This window comes from Anomaloglossus baeobatrachus, chromosome 2, assembly GCF_048569485.1.
Source record: "Anomaloglossus baeobatrachus isolate aAnoBae1 chromosome 2, aAnoBae1.hap1, whole genome shotgun sequence".
In the NCBI taxonomy this organism is placed as follows: domain Eukaryota; kingdom Metazoa; phylum Chordata; class Amphibia; order Anura; family Aromobatidae; genus Anomaloglossus; species Anomaloglossus baeobatrachus.
In genome coordinates this window covers 325,048,328-325,062,555 of record NC_134354.1, presented here as the reverse complement: position 1 = coordinate 325,062,555, position 14,228 = coordinate 325,048,328, and the positions used below count along the sequence as shown (strand labels likewise).

Genomic DNA, 14,228 nt, shown 5'->3' with positions numbered 1-14,228 from the left:
TGCCTGGTGAAAATAGAACATAATAAGCAGATGTAGTATAAGGGATACAGAGAAATGCAGTAAATGAAAGTTACCTTGAGTATAAATGTGGTTTGCAAGCGCAGCAGCGCTGTTGCTATTAATTCTAGTGTCCACGACACGAGAATCAATAGCAACAGCGCTGCTGCGCTTGCAAACCACATTTATCCTCAAGGTAACTTTAATTTATTATCTGGCTGTGTGTTGTTATTTAGAGGACACACCAAATTTACACTGTTATACAAGCTGGACACTGACTACTGTAGATTGTATCAATGTAAGGCTGCTTTCACACATCAGGTTTTTGCTGTGCGGCACAATCCGACGATTTGCGAGAAAAACGCATCCAGTTTTTTTTTGCCGCCGGGTGCGGTTTTTCCTCAGACTTTTATTAGCGCCAGATTGTGCCGCATGTGTTTGGTTTTGATCCGGTTTTTGCCAGCGGCGGCCGCACAGGACGCAGAGAGGAACGTTTTTTGCCAGCGGCAAAAAAAAATCACATAGCGCCGGGTGCGGCGCTGTGCGGCATGGTGCATAATGAAAGTCTATGCGCCCCGGATCCGGTGGCATGCATCAAACGCCGGAAGCATATACCGGATCTGGGTTTTACTTCTGAGCATGCCCAGAAGTGATATAAATTCATTGCTTGTCAGAAAATCAATCACTCACTCACTCTCTCTCAAACTCTCCCACTCACTGACTCATTCACTCACTCTCACCCACTCACCGATCACGGGCGCGGCGCTGCACGGCTGTCACAAAGCTCTGGCGGCTTCTGATTTGAAAATGCCGGCCGCCCATTATTCAATCTCGTATTCACTGCATTCCCCGCCCACCGGCGCCTATGATTGGTTGCAGTCAGACACGCCCCCACGCTGAGTGACAGCTGTCTCACTGCAACCAATCACAGCCGCCGGTGGGCGGGTCTATATCTTGCAGTAAAATTAAATAATTAAAAAAAAAAACGGTGTGCGCTCCCCCCACCAATTTTGACACCAACCAAGATAAAGCCACACGGCTGACGGCTGGTATTCTCAGGATGGGGAGCTCCACGTTATGGGGAGCCCCGCAGCCTAAAAATATCAGCCAGCAGTCGCCTGGAATTGCCACATCCATAAGATGCGACAGTCCCGGGACTCAACCCGGCTCATCCCGAATTGCTCTGGTGCGATGGCAATCGGGGTAATAAGGGGTTAATCATGGCAGGCGTCTAAGACACCCCCAATGATTAACCTGTAAGTGAAAGTAAATAAAAACATACACCCAAAAAAATACTTTATTTGGTATAAAAGACAAAAAAAACCCTCTTTCACCATTTTCTTAAAATCCCAAAACACCCCTCCAGGTCCGACGTAATCCAGAGGTCCCACGACGATTTCAGCTCTGCTACATGAAGCTGACAGGAGCGGTCGTAGAACATTGCCGCTCCTGGGAGCTCCACGCAGCAACTGAAGGGAGTCGTGCTGCCAGCGTTGTCGTCACTGAGGTAGTGCCGGGGCATGTGCGGTGATGATGGGGGGGCTGTAGTGCCTGCGTGTGCGGTGATTATGCGTACGGGAGTGCCGGTGTATGTGCGGTGATGATGCGTGCGGTAGTGATGATGGGTGCGGGAATGCCGGTGTATGTGCAGTGATGGTGCGTGCGGGAGTGCCGGTGTATGTGCGGTGATTGGTGCAATCCGGCACAAATCGGATTGTGCCTGATTGCAAAAAAACTGATGTTTGAAAGCAGCCTTATCTTCAGTGTTGTCACATGAAAAGATATCAGATATTTCCAAAAATGGGAGGGGTGTACTCACACTTGTGATGTACTGTATATAGATTTCGAACCCCAGACATTTGAGGCATACCTTTTTAGTAAGCATGGGTGATTCATTCATAGAATCTGTCACCTGGTTGTGTTGCTTACTGACCATATAAACAGATTTTACATTTTAATTTTCTGTGTCACACATGGCTTGCTTTTATTTCTAGAATAAAGCTAAAGAGCAGGAACAAGAGAAGATGCATGCTGAAGATGCTGAAAAACAGAAGGTAAAGTGGAAGATTGTCTAATGTGAACTGTTACATATGGTGTGTAAAGGAAGAAATTGCACATTGTCAGACCTCTGATTGCACCCTCCACACCTTCAGACATGCAATCTAATGTATGTGGAAGTAGAAAGCGTCTGTTGTCATGTCATTGATCAATTAGTGACAGTTATATGCATTTTCTTGTACCCGAAGACCTATCATAATACAGGGATTGTGAGTGCATGATCAACCACAATTCAAAGGGGTTTTTAACTATCATTTGACCCTCTTTCAGGTGTCCTAACTTTTCTTAATAATATTTCTAATATACTTTTAATACCTGCAATGCTTCTGTGAGCACCGTTTGGTGTAGGTCACATAACTTTTTGTTATGCAGTCATTGCTTCCGGTGTCTTTCTTAAGCTGGGTTCACACATAGCGACAGCGACAACGACGTCGCTGTTACATCACCATTTTCTGTGATGCAACAGCGACCTTGTATGTCGCTGTTATGATCGCTGCTTAGCTGTCAAACACAGCGACGCAGCAGCGATCATAACGTCGCTACATGTGCAGAGAGCAGGGAGCCGCGCACACTGCTTAGCGCTGGCTCCCTGCTCTCCTAGCTACAGTACACATCGGGTTAATTAACCCGATGTGTACTGCAGCTACATGTGCAGAGAGCAGGGAGCCGGCACTGGCAGCGTGAGAGCGGAGGAGGCTGGTAATGAAGGTAAATATCGGGTAACCTCCTTGGTTACCTGATGTTTACCCTGATTACAGCTTACCGCAGCTGCCAGATGCCGGCTCCTGCTCTCTGCTCGCTTCATTTCGTCACTCTCTCGCTGTCACACACAGCGATCTGTGCGTCACAGCGGGAGAGCAACAATAAAAAAACGAACCAGGGCTGTGTGTAACGAGCAGCGATCTCACAGCAGGGGCCAGATCGCTGCTCAGTGTCACACACAGCAAGATCGCTAATGAGGTCACTGCTGCGTCACAAAAACCGTGACTCAGCAGCGATCTCAGCAGCGATCTCGCTGTGTGTGAAGCACCCCTTACATAGTTGACAATCGGAGTCAGATAAAATAAAGTGTACGTCACTGATGGGCGGCGGAGCTGACTGTGAATGATTGACAGGGTGTCCAAGCTTGCATGCTTAGATCTCATATCAGTGTTTGCTTTCCTCCTGCACTGATCCTGTAGATACTTTGGAGTGCCGATCCATTCAGCTGTCAAGCGGTGTGATGTGCTGTTTGTCTTTAGAAAGCATAGCCCAGTGCTTGACAATAGAAGGGGCTGACGCTTCAAAGAATCTACAGGATCAGTGCAGGGGACAGTAAAGTCTGACATCTAAGTTTGTCGATGTGTGGTGCAGGCTGAGATTGCCAGTGCTTTGGAGCTCAAGCGTCAACACTTTCAATTGACAAGCACTGCGATATACTTTCTAATGGAAGAAGAACATCGCAGTGCTGGTATAGTAAAAGGGCCAGCGCTTTGGTGAATCGTGATAGCAGATTGGCACAAATTCCAAACACATGGTCAGGTGACAGGCCACTCACACCGATCATGCCAATGAATCGTGACAACATGCGCACCACACATGATCACAATTTGGCAGACTGCAGTCTTGTAGAATGATTGAAGACTTTTGTCTCAAGCCTGGATAACCACTTTAGCAATGTGAAATGATACAAATGATCTAAACACAAGTGCTGTTTAGTCTTATGACTTTGTTGTTTTGAGTTGTTCATACCTTTTAATCTTGAAGGAACACTAAACCTAGAACATACAATATTACACAGATCATGCAGATTTGTAGATGTCTTTCCATTTTCAGTTGACCATTTGTTACCTATTGCAGACTGTGCAGAGAGGGAGGCTAGTGCTGCACCCAGTTTTCTTAAGACACATGTACATGTGTGTGTGTGTGGGGGGGTGAATTACAGGATAACTCTCTTTTTCAGTTTTAATTGCAATATGAAGCTAAATGCGACCAGTGGATAAGAGGAGACTTAAAAGGTTGTCTACTACTTTAACATTGTTAGCCTATCCTTAGGATAGATCAACAATGTCTGATTGTCCGGGGTCCAATCCCTGACACCCCTCTCAATCAGTTTTTCTCGGTGCTGTCACCATAGTAGGCAGCTGGAAATGCTCAGTTCCAGGAGCTGCTGCACCTTCTGATGGCATCCGGGTACTGCACATCCACCTGCAAGTCAAATCAGTAGGAGGCAGATGTGTAGTACCTGGTCGCAGCCACTATCAGAAGACAGGGCAGCTCAGGAACTGAGCATTTCCTGCCGCAGGCACCAAGAACAGCTGATCGGTGGGTATGCCGGGTGTTGCGCCTTGGTCAATCAGACATTGATGACCTATCTTGAGCATATGCTAGCACTATTAAAGTAGTGGACAACTTCTTTAAGGTTACTTTCACATTGTGTTTTTACTTACGTTCAGTGGTCCCGTCGGGGCATTCGTCCGAACCGCCCCTCCCCCACCCCACAAAACGTGTTTTGGACGCATGCGCCGACAGGACCATTGAGTATAATGGAGCAGTCTCCGTTAGTGTGTGTGCTCTGTCTTGCACCATTTTTGCAGGCGACTACGTTCGGATATCCGCCTGCAGAAAACGTATATGTACAAAAATGGTGCAAGACAGAGCACACGCTAACGGAGACTGCTCCATTATAGTCAAAGGCCCTGTCAGCACATGCGTCCAAAACACGTTTTGCGGGGTGGGGGAGGGGAGGTTCGGACGGATGCCCCGACGGGACCACTGAACGTAAGTAAAAGGGCAATGTGAAAGGGACCTAAGGAAGATGGGTCTGGGGTATTTTTTTTTTTTTTTTATTGTGCATTTTCTATGTTTTTAATATCCTTTTAGTTCTATCATATACATGATAAAACAGGTACTCTGTATTGTGAACTGCATCACTTTATTGGTAACCATTCTTTGACATTACATTCTGGAACCAAAATTACCTGTCTGAATCTTCCCTTTTATGCTCAATGTATTACTGTACAGGGTGGTGATGATAACAATGAGGAGGAAGAAGAGGATGAAAAAGATAAAGGCAAGATCAAGCCCAATTCAGGCAATGGGGCAGACCTTCCCAGCTATCGTTGGACACAAACCCTTTCTGAAGTGGATGTAAGAGGGAGAGTTTTGTTTCAAAATTTGATTTAAGGATTTTCTCCTATCCTGCATAGGATGTGACATCACTTCATGATTAAGTCAGGATCAGCCTCTGGGATCCACTGATTTTTTTGAATATGAGAAGATGTCAGTGCTTGTTTAGCGGTAGTTTACCAGAACATCAGTGCAGGGAAGTCCCATTATATATTATTTGTTTAATTCACTTAAGTAATGCTAATGTACATTTCTCGACATAAAAACACCTTGGTTACTTACTGTGCAGTCAACTGACAAATTCCCATTGACCATAAGGAAATGGCATATCTTTGAAAGAGACCACACCTTTTACAAGGTGGAAATCACCCATGAGGTAGTTTAAAGGGGCTTACCCACAAACAAAGCTCATTTTAATCAATAGATCTTGGAATAGTAACAATTTCTACAATTGGATGTGTTTTAAAATAAATATTCCTGTGCTGGGATAATCTTGTATATGTGCCCCTGCTATGTCCTGTGTAATTGCAGCATCTGACTGTGCATGAAACATGGCAGCCTTATCATACCACAGGTCAGGGGCAGGGGAGGAAGTGAAAAAGTGTACGGACATTGCACCCCATCTTAATTAGCACATCTCACATGTCCCGGGAGGCAGTGGTGACACAGGACTCACAGCCAGCCATTACCTGCAATCTTGTGGCTGGCAGTGTCCTACATCGCTGCTGCTTTGCTGGGTAGGCTGTCAAAGTGAGCTGCACTCATTGTGTAGTGTGCAGTGACTGTAATCTCTTCCTGCATTGTCCCAATGAGTAGAAGCAAGAAGGTACAACTTAATTTTCTACCTGTAGCTGCTGCTCCAGTAATACAGGATGTAAAACCTTTAGCTGCAGGTAAATTGTGTTTTACAAGGTGGCAGGTTCCCTTTAAACCAGCTTCCACAATAAGGCTGTGTGCACACGTTGCGTTTTTTACCGCGGAAACGCTGCGTTTTGAACCGCAGCGTTTCAGTGGCAAATTGCATGCGTTCAGCTTTCCCAGCAAAGTGTATGGGAAAGCTGAAAAATCAGTGCACACGCTGCGTTTCTTTCCGCAGCGTTTTGGATGCCAAAAATCGGTGCGGAAAGAAAAGCAGCATGTCACTTCTTTTGTGCGTTGTGGCTGCGTTCTCTCCCCCATTGAAATCAATGATGTGGGGTCAGAACGCAGCTACACCGCATGGACCTGCTTTTTTGTTGCGGTCCGCGGGCTTTGTCGGCACGCCAGAACGCAGGCATTTACCTGGAAGTGAGGTCAAGAGGTTTCCTGTTGACCTCACTTCCTGGCAAAGCCCCCGGTGTCGCCAAAGTGCCCGCCCCGACCCCCGACCCCCCCCCCCCCCCCTCCCGAAAATCCAACATGGCCGCGCGCACAGTAGCGCACCGGCCGCCCTGCTCCTATGTTATCTGTCGCATGTGCCTTGAAACATGCGACAGAAAAATGCACCCAGGCCCTGCCCGTTCACCCCAATTCCCCCCGGTGTCATACATACCTGTCCGGTCGCAGCGCTGATCCCCCGCGGCTCCCTCCTCCTTCACAGCAGACGCCGGCCGGTCACATGTGCCGAGCAGCTGACAGCCAGCACTGTGTTCAGTGTGAGCTGTGCTGGCTGCTCGGCACTCTGCAGCTGTGACCCGGGGAGAGTGGGTGCAGATTTTTGCACCCACTCTCCTCAAATGGAGGGTCTGCCCTCCTAGAAAATGGGGGATACGTTCCCTGAACGTGCCCCCATATTCTAGAAGGTCCAGAGCAGACGTGGGACATCCAAATGGATTTCTGCGGACCCATTTTTTTTATTAAATTGGAGAACAAGGGAATGATTTGGGGAGTGTTTTTTCTAATAAAAAATTTTTTGTTGTCTTTTTTTGCTTTTGTTTACTGTCAATTAGTTATGTCGGGTGTCTGATAGACACCGTGACATCACTAATTGCTGGGCTTGATGCCAGGTGACATTACACATCTGGTATCAACCCCATTTATTACCCCGTTAGCCAACGCACCAGGGCACGGGATGAGTTGAAGCGAAGCGCCAGGATTGGCGCATCTAATGGATGCGCCACTTCTGGGGCGGCTGTGGCCTGCTATTTTTAGGCTGGGAAGAGTCCAATAACCATGGCTCTTCCCACCCTGAGAATACCAGACCTCAGCTGTCAGCTTCACCTTGGCTGGTGATCTAATTTGGGGGGACCCCATGTTGTTTTTTTTTTATTATTTTTATTTATAAATAAAAAAAAAAACATGGGGAGCCCTCCAAATTGATCACCAGACAAGATGAAGCTGCCAGCTGTGGTTTGCAGGCTACAGCTGTCTGCTTTACCCTGACTGGCTATCAAAAATAGGGGGGACCCCGCGCCATTTTTTTTTTTTGTTTTTGTGATAAAAACTAGGCTAGGCACCCTTTAGTGCCACATGAAAGGTACTAAAGGTGCCAGCTTAGAATATGCAGGGGGGGTGGGACGTTGTATATATATTTGACCTCCATTGACGCTTTTTAGGCTGGATGCCCACAATCGGGGTTTGCAGCGTTTTGGGCGCAGATTGTTTTCCCTGCGTCCATGACGCTGCGTTGTGCAGTAGAAGCATAGTGGAAGGATTTTTAGAAATCTCATGCCCACTGTGCTTCTTTTCTCCGCAGCATAAACCGACCAGTGGCGCAGCTTCCCGAGCCTCAGCATGTCAATTTATGCTGCGTAGATGAGTGTTCTCTGCAGGTAGCATAGAGCTCCACAGCAGCCTGAACCCAAATCGTGGGCATGGGCAGCTGCGTTCTCCCGTGGGAAACACTCACATCTCTGCAGGAAGGCTGACACTGTGTACTAGACGCCGTGTCGCTGGATCATGGCCACATAGCCCAACAGTGAGAATATTGTTGCTACAGCTACATTTTGGGGGAAGTAGCTGTGGATTCAAAATGATTAATATACTCCTGAATAAAATCCTTGAGGGGTGCAGATTCCAAAATGGGGTCACTTGTGGGGGTTTTCTGACGTATAGGTACCCAAGTCTTAAAAAACGCACCTAAAAAAACGCATGAAAAACGCATGCGTTTTCGATGCGTTGTTTCTCAAAAAGCATTGTTTACTATTCTCCCCTCTGCCAGAGGGTGCGTTTTTTTCCGCGCGGAAAAAAAAGCAACGTGTGCACATACCCTAATTGTAGCTGTCTACAATATTTTGCATTGTATCTGTGGGAGTTTTTGCCATTCAACCAGTAGAGCATTTGTAAGGTCAGACACAAATGATGGATGAGAGAGGCTGGCTCACAATCTGTCTTAGTTCATTCCAATGGTGTTTAAAAGGACTCTGTCAGCAGGCTTTGCTATGTAATCTGAAGACCGCATGATGTAAAGGTTAACACAAAGAATTCATTGATTCCTCACTTCTCTAGGTCCCATGGTGTTTTGTATATTTACGATGTTTGTTTTAACAGCAGGACCTCATTATTGATGTGACCAGCTGGCTCATGCCATGTTGTTCGACACGCCCCCTCTGTACATTGATAGTGAGGTGGCAATCAAATTGTACAGCGAACCTGGTGTGGGTGGGAGCAGCTTTTTCAGCTCTGCTGCAATGCTAAATCTGAAAAAACGTTTGTGTCAGAACTGCTGAACCCAGTAATCCAAGTGATACATCATTGGATTCAGGGTCTAGCCTACATCATGCTGCTCTCAGATGAGGTACAAAAAGTCCGCTGACAGATTCCCTTTAAAGGAAGGTGCTGTCATATTTTTATTTTTGCAGTATTAATTTATTATATAATCAAATAGCTGTAGTACTCGGGCGTTGCCCGGGATAGTAACTCTCTGCCTCTCTCCCAGTCTCTGTCTGTGTGTCGCTGTCTGTCTGTCTCTTTCTTTGTCTGTCTGTGTCTATGTCTCTGTCTGTTTCTATCTCTGTCTGTATTTGTATTAAGCTGGTGTCACACATAACGACGACGACAACGACGTCGCTGCTACGTCACCATTTTCTGTGACGTTGCAGCGACGTCCCGTCGCTGTCGCTGTGTGTGACATCCAGCAACGACCTGGCCCCTGCTGTGAGGTCGCCGGTCGTTGCTGAATGTCCAGCTTCATTTTTTGGTCCTCACTCTCCCGCTGTGACACACACATCGCTGTGTGTGACAGCGAGAGAGCGACGAAATGAAGCGATCAGGAGCCGGCACTGGCAGCTGCGGTAAGCTGTAACCAGCGTAAACATCGGCTAACCAAGGGAAGACCTTTCCCTGGTTACCCGATGTTTACGCTGGTTACCAGCCTCCGCTCTTGCTGCCAGACGCCGGCTCCTGCACTGTGACATGTGGCTGCAGTATGCATCGGGTAATTAACCCAATGTATACTGTAGCAAGGAGAGCAAGGAGCCAGCGCTAAGCAGTGCGCGCGGCTCCTTGCTCTCTGCACTGTGACATGTAGCTGCAGCACACATCGGGTTAATTAACCCGATGTGTACTGTACCTAGGAGAGCAAGGAGCCAGCGCTAAGCGCGGCTCCCTGCTCTCTGCACATGTAGCACAGCGACGTTATGATCGCTGCTTCTACTGTGTTTGACAGCTAAGCAGCGATCATAACAGCGACTTACAAGGTCGCTGTTACGTCACCGAAAATGGTGACGTAACAGCGACGTCGTTGTCGCTGTCGCTTAGTGTGACACCAGCTTTAGTCTGTCTCCATCTCTGTGTCTGTCTCTATATGTGTGTCTGTCTGGCTGTCTCTCTTGCCCGGGCTGTCTCACCACCGACATCTTTTTACCTCACACATAAGCTTGTTATACTAACAGTTTATTTTGTTCCTATAGCAACCACTGACAGTTGCTATTTATAGCCTGCAGCTCCCACCTCCATTCAGTTTAATGGCTGCAGGATTTTTGTAGAGTAACTGGAAAGTGCAGGGTTTCATTTTCCCGCCCGAACATAGTCTATGACTTTCCCTGAGTCACATGGGGCGTCTGTGAAAAATTTCGTGATTTTAAATGCGACGGTGCAGATTCCTTTAGCGGACACATACATACAAACATACATACAAACATACATACGTACATACATACGTACGTACGTACATACATACATACATACATACATACATACACACACACACACACACACACACCACTGAGTTTAATATATTAGATTTTATTTAATACAAAATAAAATGTTTGTTACAGGTTTTCTTTTTTTCCTGCAGTCACCGGGGGTGGTGATTTTCATTTGCTTGTGTGTAAGTGACTGAACACGACACACACCACGAATGCAGCAGCTCTTGTACACAGGAGACTGCGGTCAGTTATCGAACACTTCTTCTGCATTGTGGCTGATTCCAGCTGTGACCTGGGTACGTCCAGGTCACCGCTGTTTAAGTAGAGCCCGGCACCATTTTCTTTGAAGCTCGCAGCTTCAATTTCCCCCTGCTCCGTGCTTAGCACTAGTGGTGACAGGAGGCGGTACGGGATGCAATTGTGACAGGAGAGGATATGCGCAGAGGTCCAGGATGAGGAACGTATCAGCGGTAATTAGCAGCCTGATGATAGTTGTACGTTACCAGACTGCTGAACACTACTCTCCCGCCACTGTCAGCCTGCTGTTCAGAGACAGCAGTGTAATAATCATGCTGCTCTGCTCTAAACATTGATTTTAGCTCTGCTATATCAATGTAAGTGTAAGCCTCTGCAGGAGGCTTACGTTCACATAGCATAGCTGTGTATCTAATACCATCATGTGATACCCCCCTCCCAGAGCTGTGTACCTAATTGCCAACATGTCGTCACAACACCCCCCTCCCCAAAACCTGTGTATCTAATGCCATGATACGGCAAGAAGCACCAACTAACAAAAGCCATCCTCAGGGTCCCTTACCACATGTTAATAGCATGCCTCTATGGGGTTTGCCTTTATGCACTGTGGACCAATCTTACTACAACAGAAAAGGACTCTCCCCAGACTGTTCCCACAAATTTGGAAACACCCCGCTCCATCCACTTCTACGGGAGGTAACTGTGATCTATCCACTTGGATACACGGCTCTGGGTTGTATCACGCATGATGGGTATTAGATACATTTGTCGGGGGGTATCACATGATGGCATTAGCTACAAGTCTCTGGTGGGTATCACATGATGACATTATACAATGGGTATTAGATACTCATCACTGGAGAGTAACACAAGATGGCATTAGATGCACAGGTCTGGGGGGATGACATGTTGGCAATTAGGTACACAGCTTTGGAGGGTATCACACGATGGCATTAGTTATGATGGGTATTGGATATTAGTCTCTGTAGAGTAACACATGATTAGATTAGAAACGCACTGTGTGCCACATGCTTTGATTAGATACGTGGACTGTATAACACGCTAGGGGTTAGGTACAGGGATCAGTGTAGTGTATTGCATATGATGGCATTAGATACAGGGCTCAGCGGAGTGTATCACAGGATGAATTAGATAAGTGTAGCCCTTGCTCCATCCACTTCTATGGGAATAATGGTGTTGTGCGATACTTCGCTCTGTCCACAGACTGGAGCAATTGTTTAATGTGACCCCCTGCTCCGTCATCTCTGGGTTGTATTGGGCAGGATGGGCCTTCAATACATGGCTCTGGGTTGTATCATGCAGATAGGCCTTTGATACATGTCTCTGGGTTGTATCATGCAGAATAGGCCTTATGCTATAGGTTGCGTCACAGATGATGGGCATTGGATACTCTGCTCTGGGCTGTATCATGCATGATGGGCATTCGATACACTGCTCTTGGAGATATTGATGCACAGCATGGCTCTGGGTGGTGTAACATGTAATGGGCATTAAAATGAGAAAACTGATGGCAGTACTTCCTAACAGACGTGGACAGGTGCAAACTGAACATGAAATATACTGTAAATATAAAGCTGCTCTCTGAGATGCTAAGGTATAAAAATATTAAATTATAGGCTTTTGGACATGCATTACTGCTGCTGGGCATTAGATACATTGTTCTAGGGGGTTTTCAAACATGATTGGCATTAGATACACAGCTTTGGGTTGTATTACACCTGATGGGCATAAGATACACTGCTCCGGGGATATCGCGCATGATGGGCATTAAATACATGGCTCTGCTATGTCAGTGGAAGGCTGGTTTCACATGAGCGTTTTTCTGCCACACTGCCGGATCCAGCACAAGTACAGTACAGTTTAATACAGTTCACTGGCAAGATGCGGTCATGTGACCGGAGCATGTGACAGCATGTGACCGGGGCTTGTCGCGATGCCTGTGAACTGTATTGAACTGTACTGTACTTGTGCTAGATCTGGCAGTGCGGCAGAAAAACGTGGATGTGAAACAAGCATAAGTCCGTGTTCAGGGCGTGATGATTGTACTGCTGTGCTCTGAACAATGCGATGACAGCGGCCGTGAGTGATGATAAACACCGTAATGAACAACGACCCGAAGCATACTGCCAAACTGGTTACAAAGTGGCTTAAGGATAACAAAGTCAATGTTTTTGAGTGGCCATCACAAAACCCTGATCTCAATCCTATTGATTATTTATGGGAAAAGCTAAAAAGGCAGGTGTGAGCAAGGCAACCTACAAACATGGCTCAGTTACACCATTCTTTTTCTTTCTCTCTTTCGCATGCTCTTTCGCCTATGACAGACAGCGGCACCTGAGACAGAAGTTCCGCCCACACCAGGACAGGAAACCTGCTGAATAAAAAGGCGGTACCTCTCCTCCGCATCAGCTTGGTTTCCTGTCCTGGTATAGACAACCCATTGCTGTCCCAGGTCCGACCTGGTGTTGAAGCCTGGTACTCACAGAAGCCGGTGTTCGGGCCTGGATGCATTCTCTCAAAAGAGGTCATTCAAGAAGTCCCCAAGGGACAGGACGGGGGAAGGCTTTTACTCCCCTTTGTTCCTTATTCAGAAACCAGATTCCTCCTTCCATACAATCCTAAACTTAAAGAAGTTGAATTGCCATCTTGTTCAGCAAGCCTTCAAAATGGAGACCATGACGTCGACTATCCGGCTCTTATATCCGGAGTGTTTTATGGTAGTTCTCGACCTAAAGGATGCCTACTATCACATCCCTATTTACCCGACTCACCGGCAGTTTCTAAGATTCGCACTGCCCATGTCATTGAAGTTAAGACACTTCCAGTTCACAGCGCTGCTATTCGGGCTTTCTTTGGCCCCGAGAATCTTCACCAAGTTGATTGCAGAGGTCATGGCGCATGTCAGGGAACAGGACTTTTTAAGAATTTTTCGTACCTCGACGACTTCCTTATAGTGGGTCAGTCGGAGAAGCAATGTACAGATTAGGTGTCCAGGGTCATCTCAATCCTAGAGAGCCTGGGATGGATTGTGAATTGGGAGAAATCCAGACTTCAATCTCTCCAGTGTCAGGTCTTCCTAGGTCTGATCCTAGATTCAACCAGTCAGTTGTGTCACCTACGCAAAGAAATTGCCAGAATACTGTCTTTAATCTCTTCAGTAAGGAGTCACCCATGCATTACCTTGTGACAAGCTATGTCCCTAGTTGGAACTCTAAGCTCTTACATTCCGGGGGTATGGTGGGCTCAACTGCATTCAAGAGTCCTACAGATGGAAGTCTTGAGGTTTCAAAGACCAGTCCGGAAGCTGTTGAGGACGGAAGATGTCCCTGTCAGAAGACACTTTGCACTCCCTCAGCTGGTGGCAGGACACTTCTCATCTGCAGGCAGGGGTTCCTTGGCTCTCCCAAGTCACACACCATAGTCACAGATGCCAGTCGTTGGGGATGAGGGGGGCCCATCTACGAAAACAGGTGCTCCAGGGACAATCAAATAATCACCCAGTCCTCCAACTACAGAGAACTTATGACAGTACTAAAGGCACTAGAAGGGTTCTTGCCATCCTTACGGGGACGCCATGTACGGATCTTTTCAGACAACAAGGTGACAGTGGCATATATCAATCATCAGGGAGGCACCAGGTCCCAGACGCTTCTGACACTGTCCCTTTTGGATTTTTCAGGTGACTGAATAACATCTCTCCTTAACAGCTCTTCATATCAGTGG

At 47.0% G+C, this 14,228-nt stretch overlaps 1 protein-coding gene across 2 annotated transcripts in view; it reads left to right on the top strand.

Moving 5' to 3' along the window:
- Positions 1 to 14,228, top strand: part of NUDC (nuclear distribution C, dynein complex regulator) — a 170,024-nt gene that overhangs the window by 57,684 nt on the left and 98,112 nt on the right. For both annotated transcript variants that reach the window (XM_075335903.1, XM_075335904.1), the window contains exons 4-5: positions 1,992 to 2,051; positions 5,059 to 5,184. In XM_075335903.1, the coding sequence (XP_075192018.1) occupies positions 1,992 to 2,051; positions 5,059 to 5,184 (186 nt within the window). The remainder of the gene's footprint in view (positions 1 to 1,991; positions 2,052 to 5,058; positions 5,185 to 14,228) is intronic.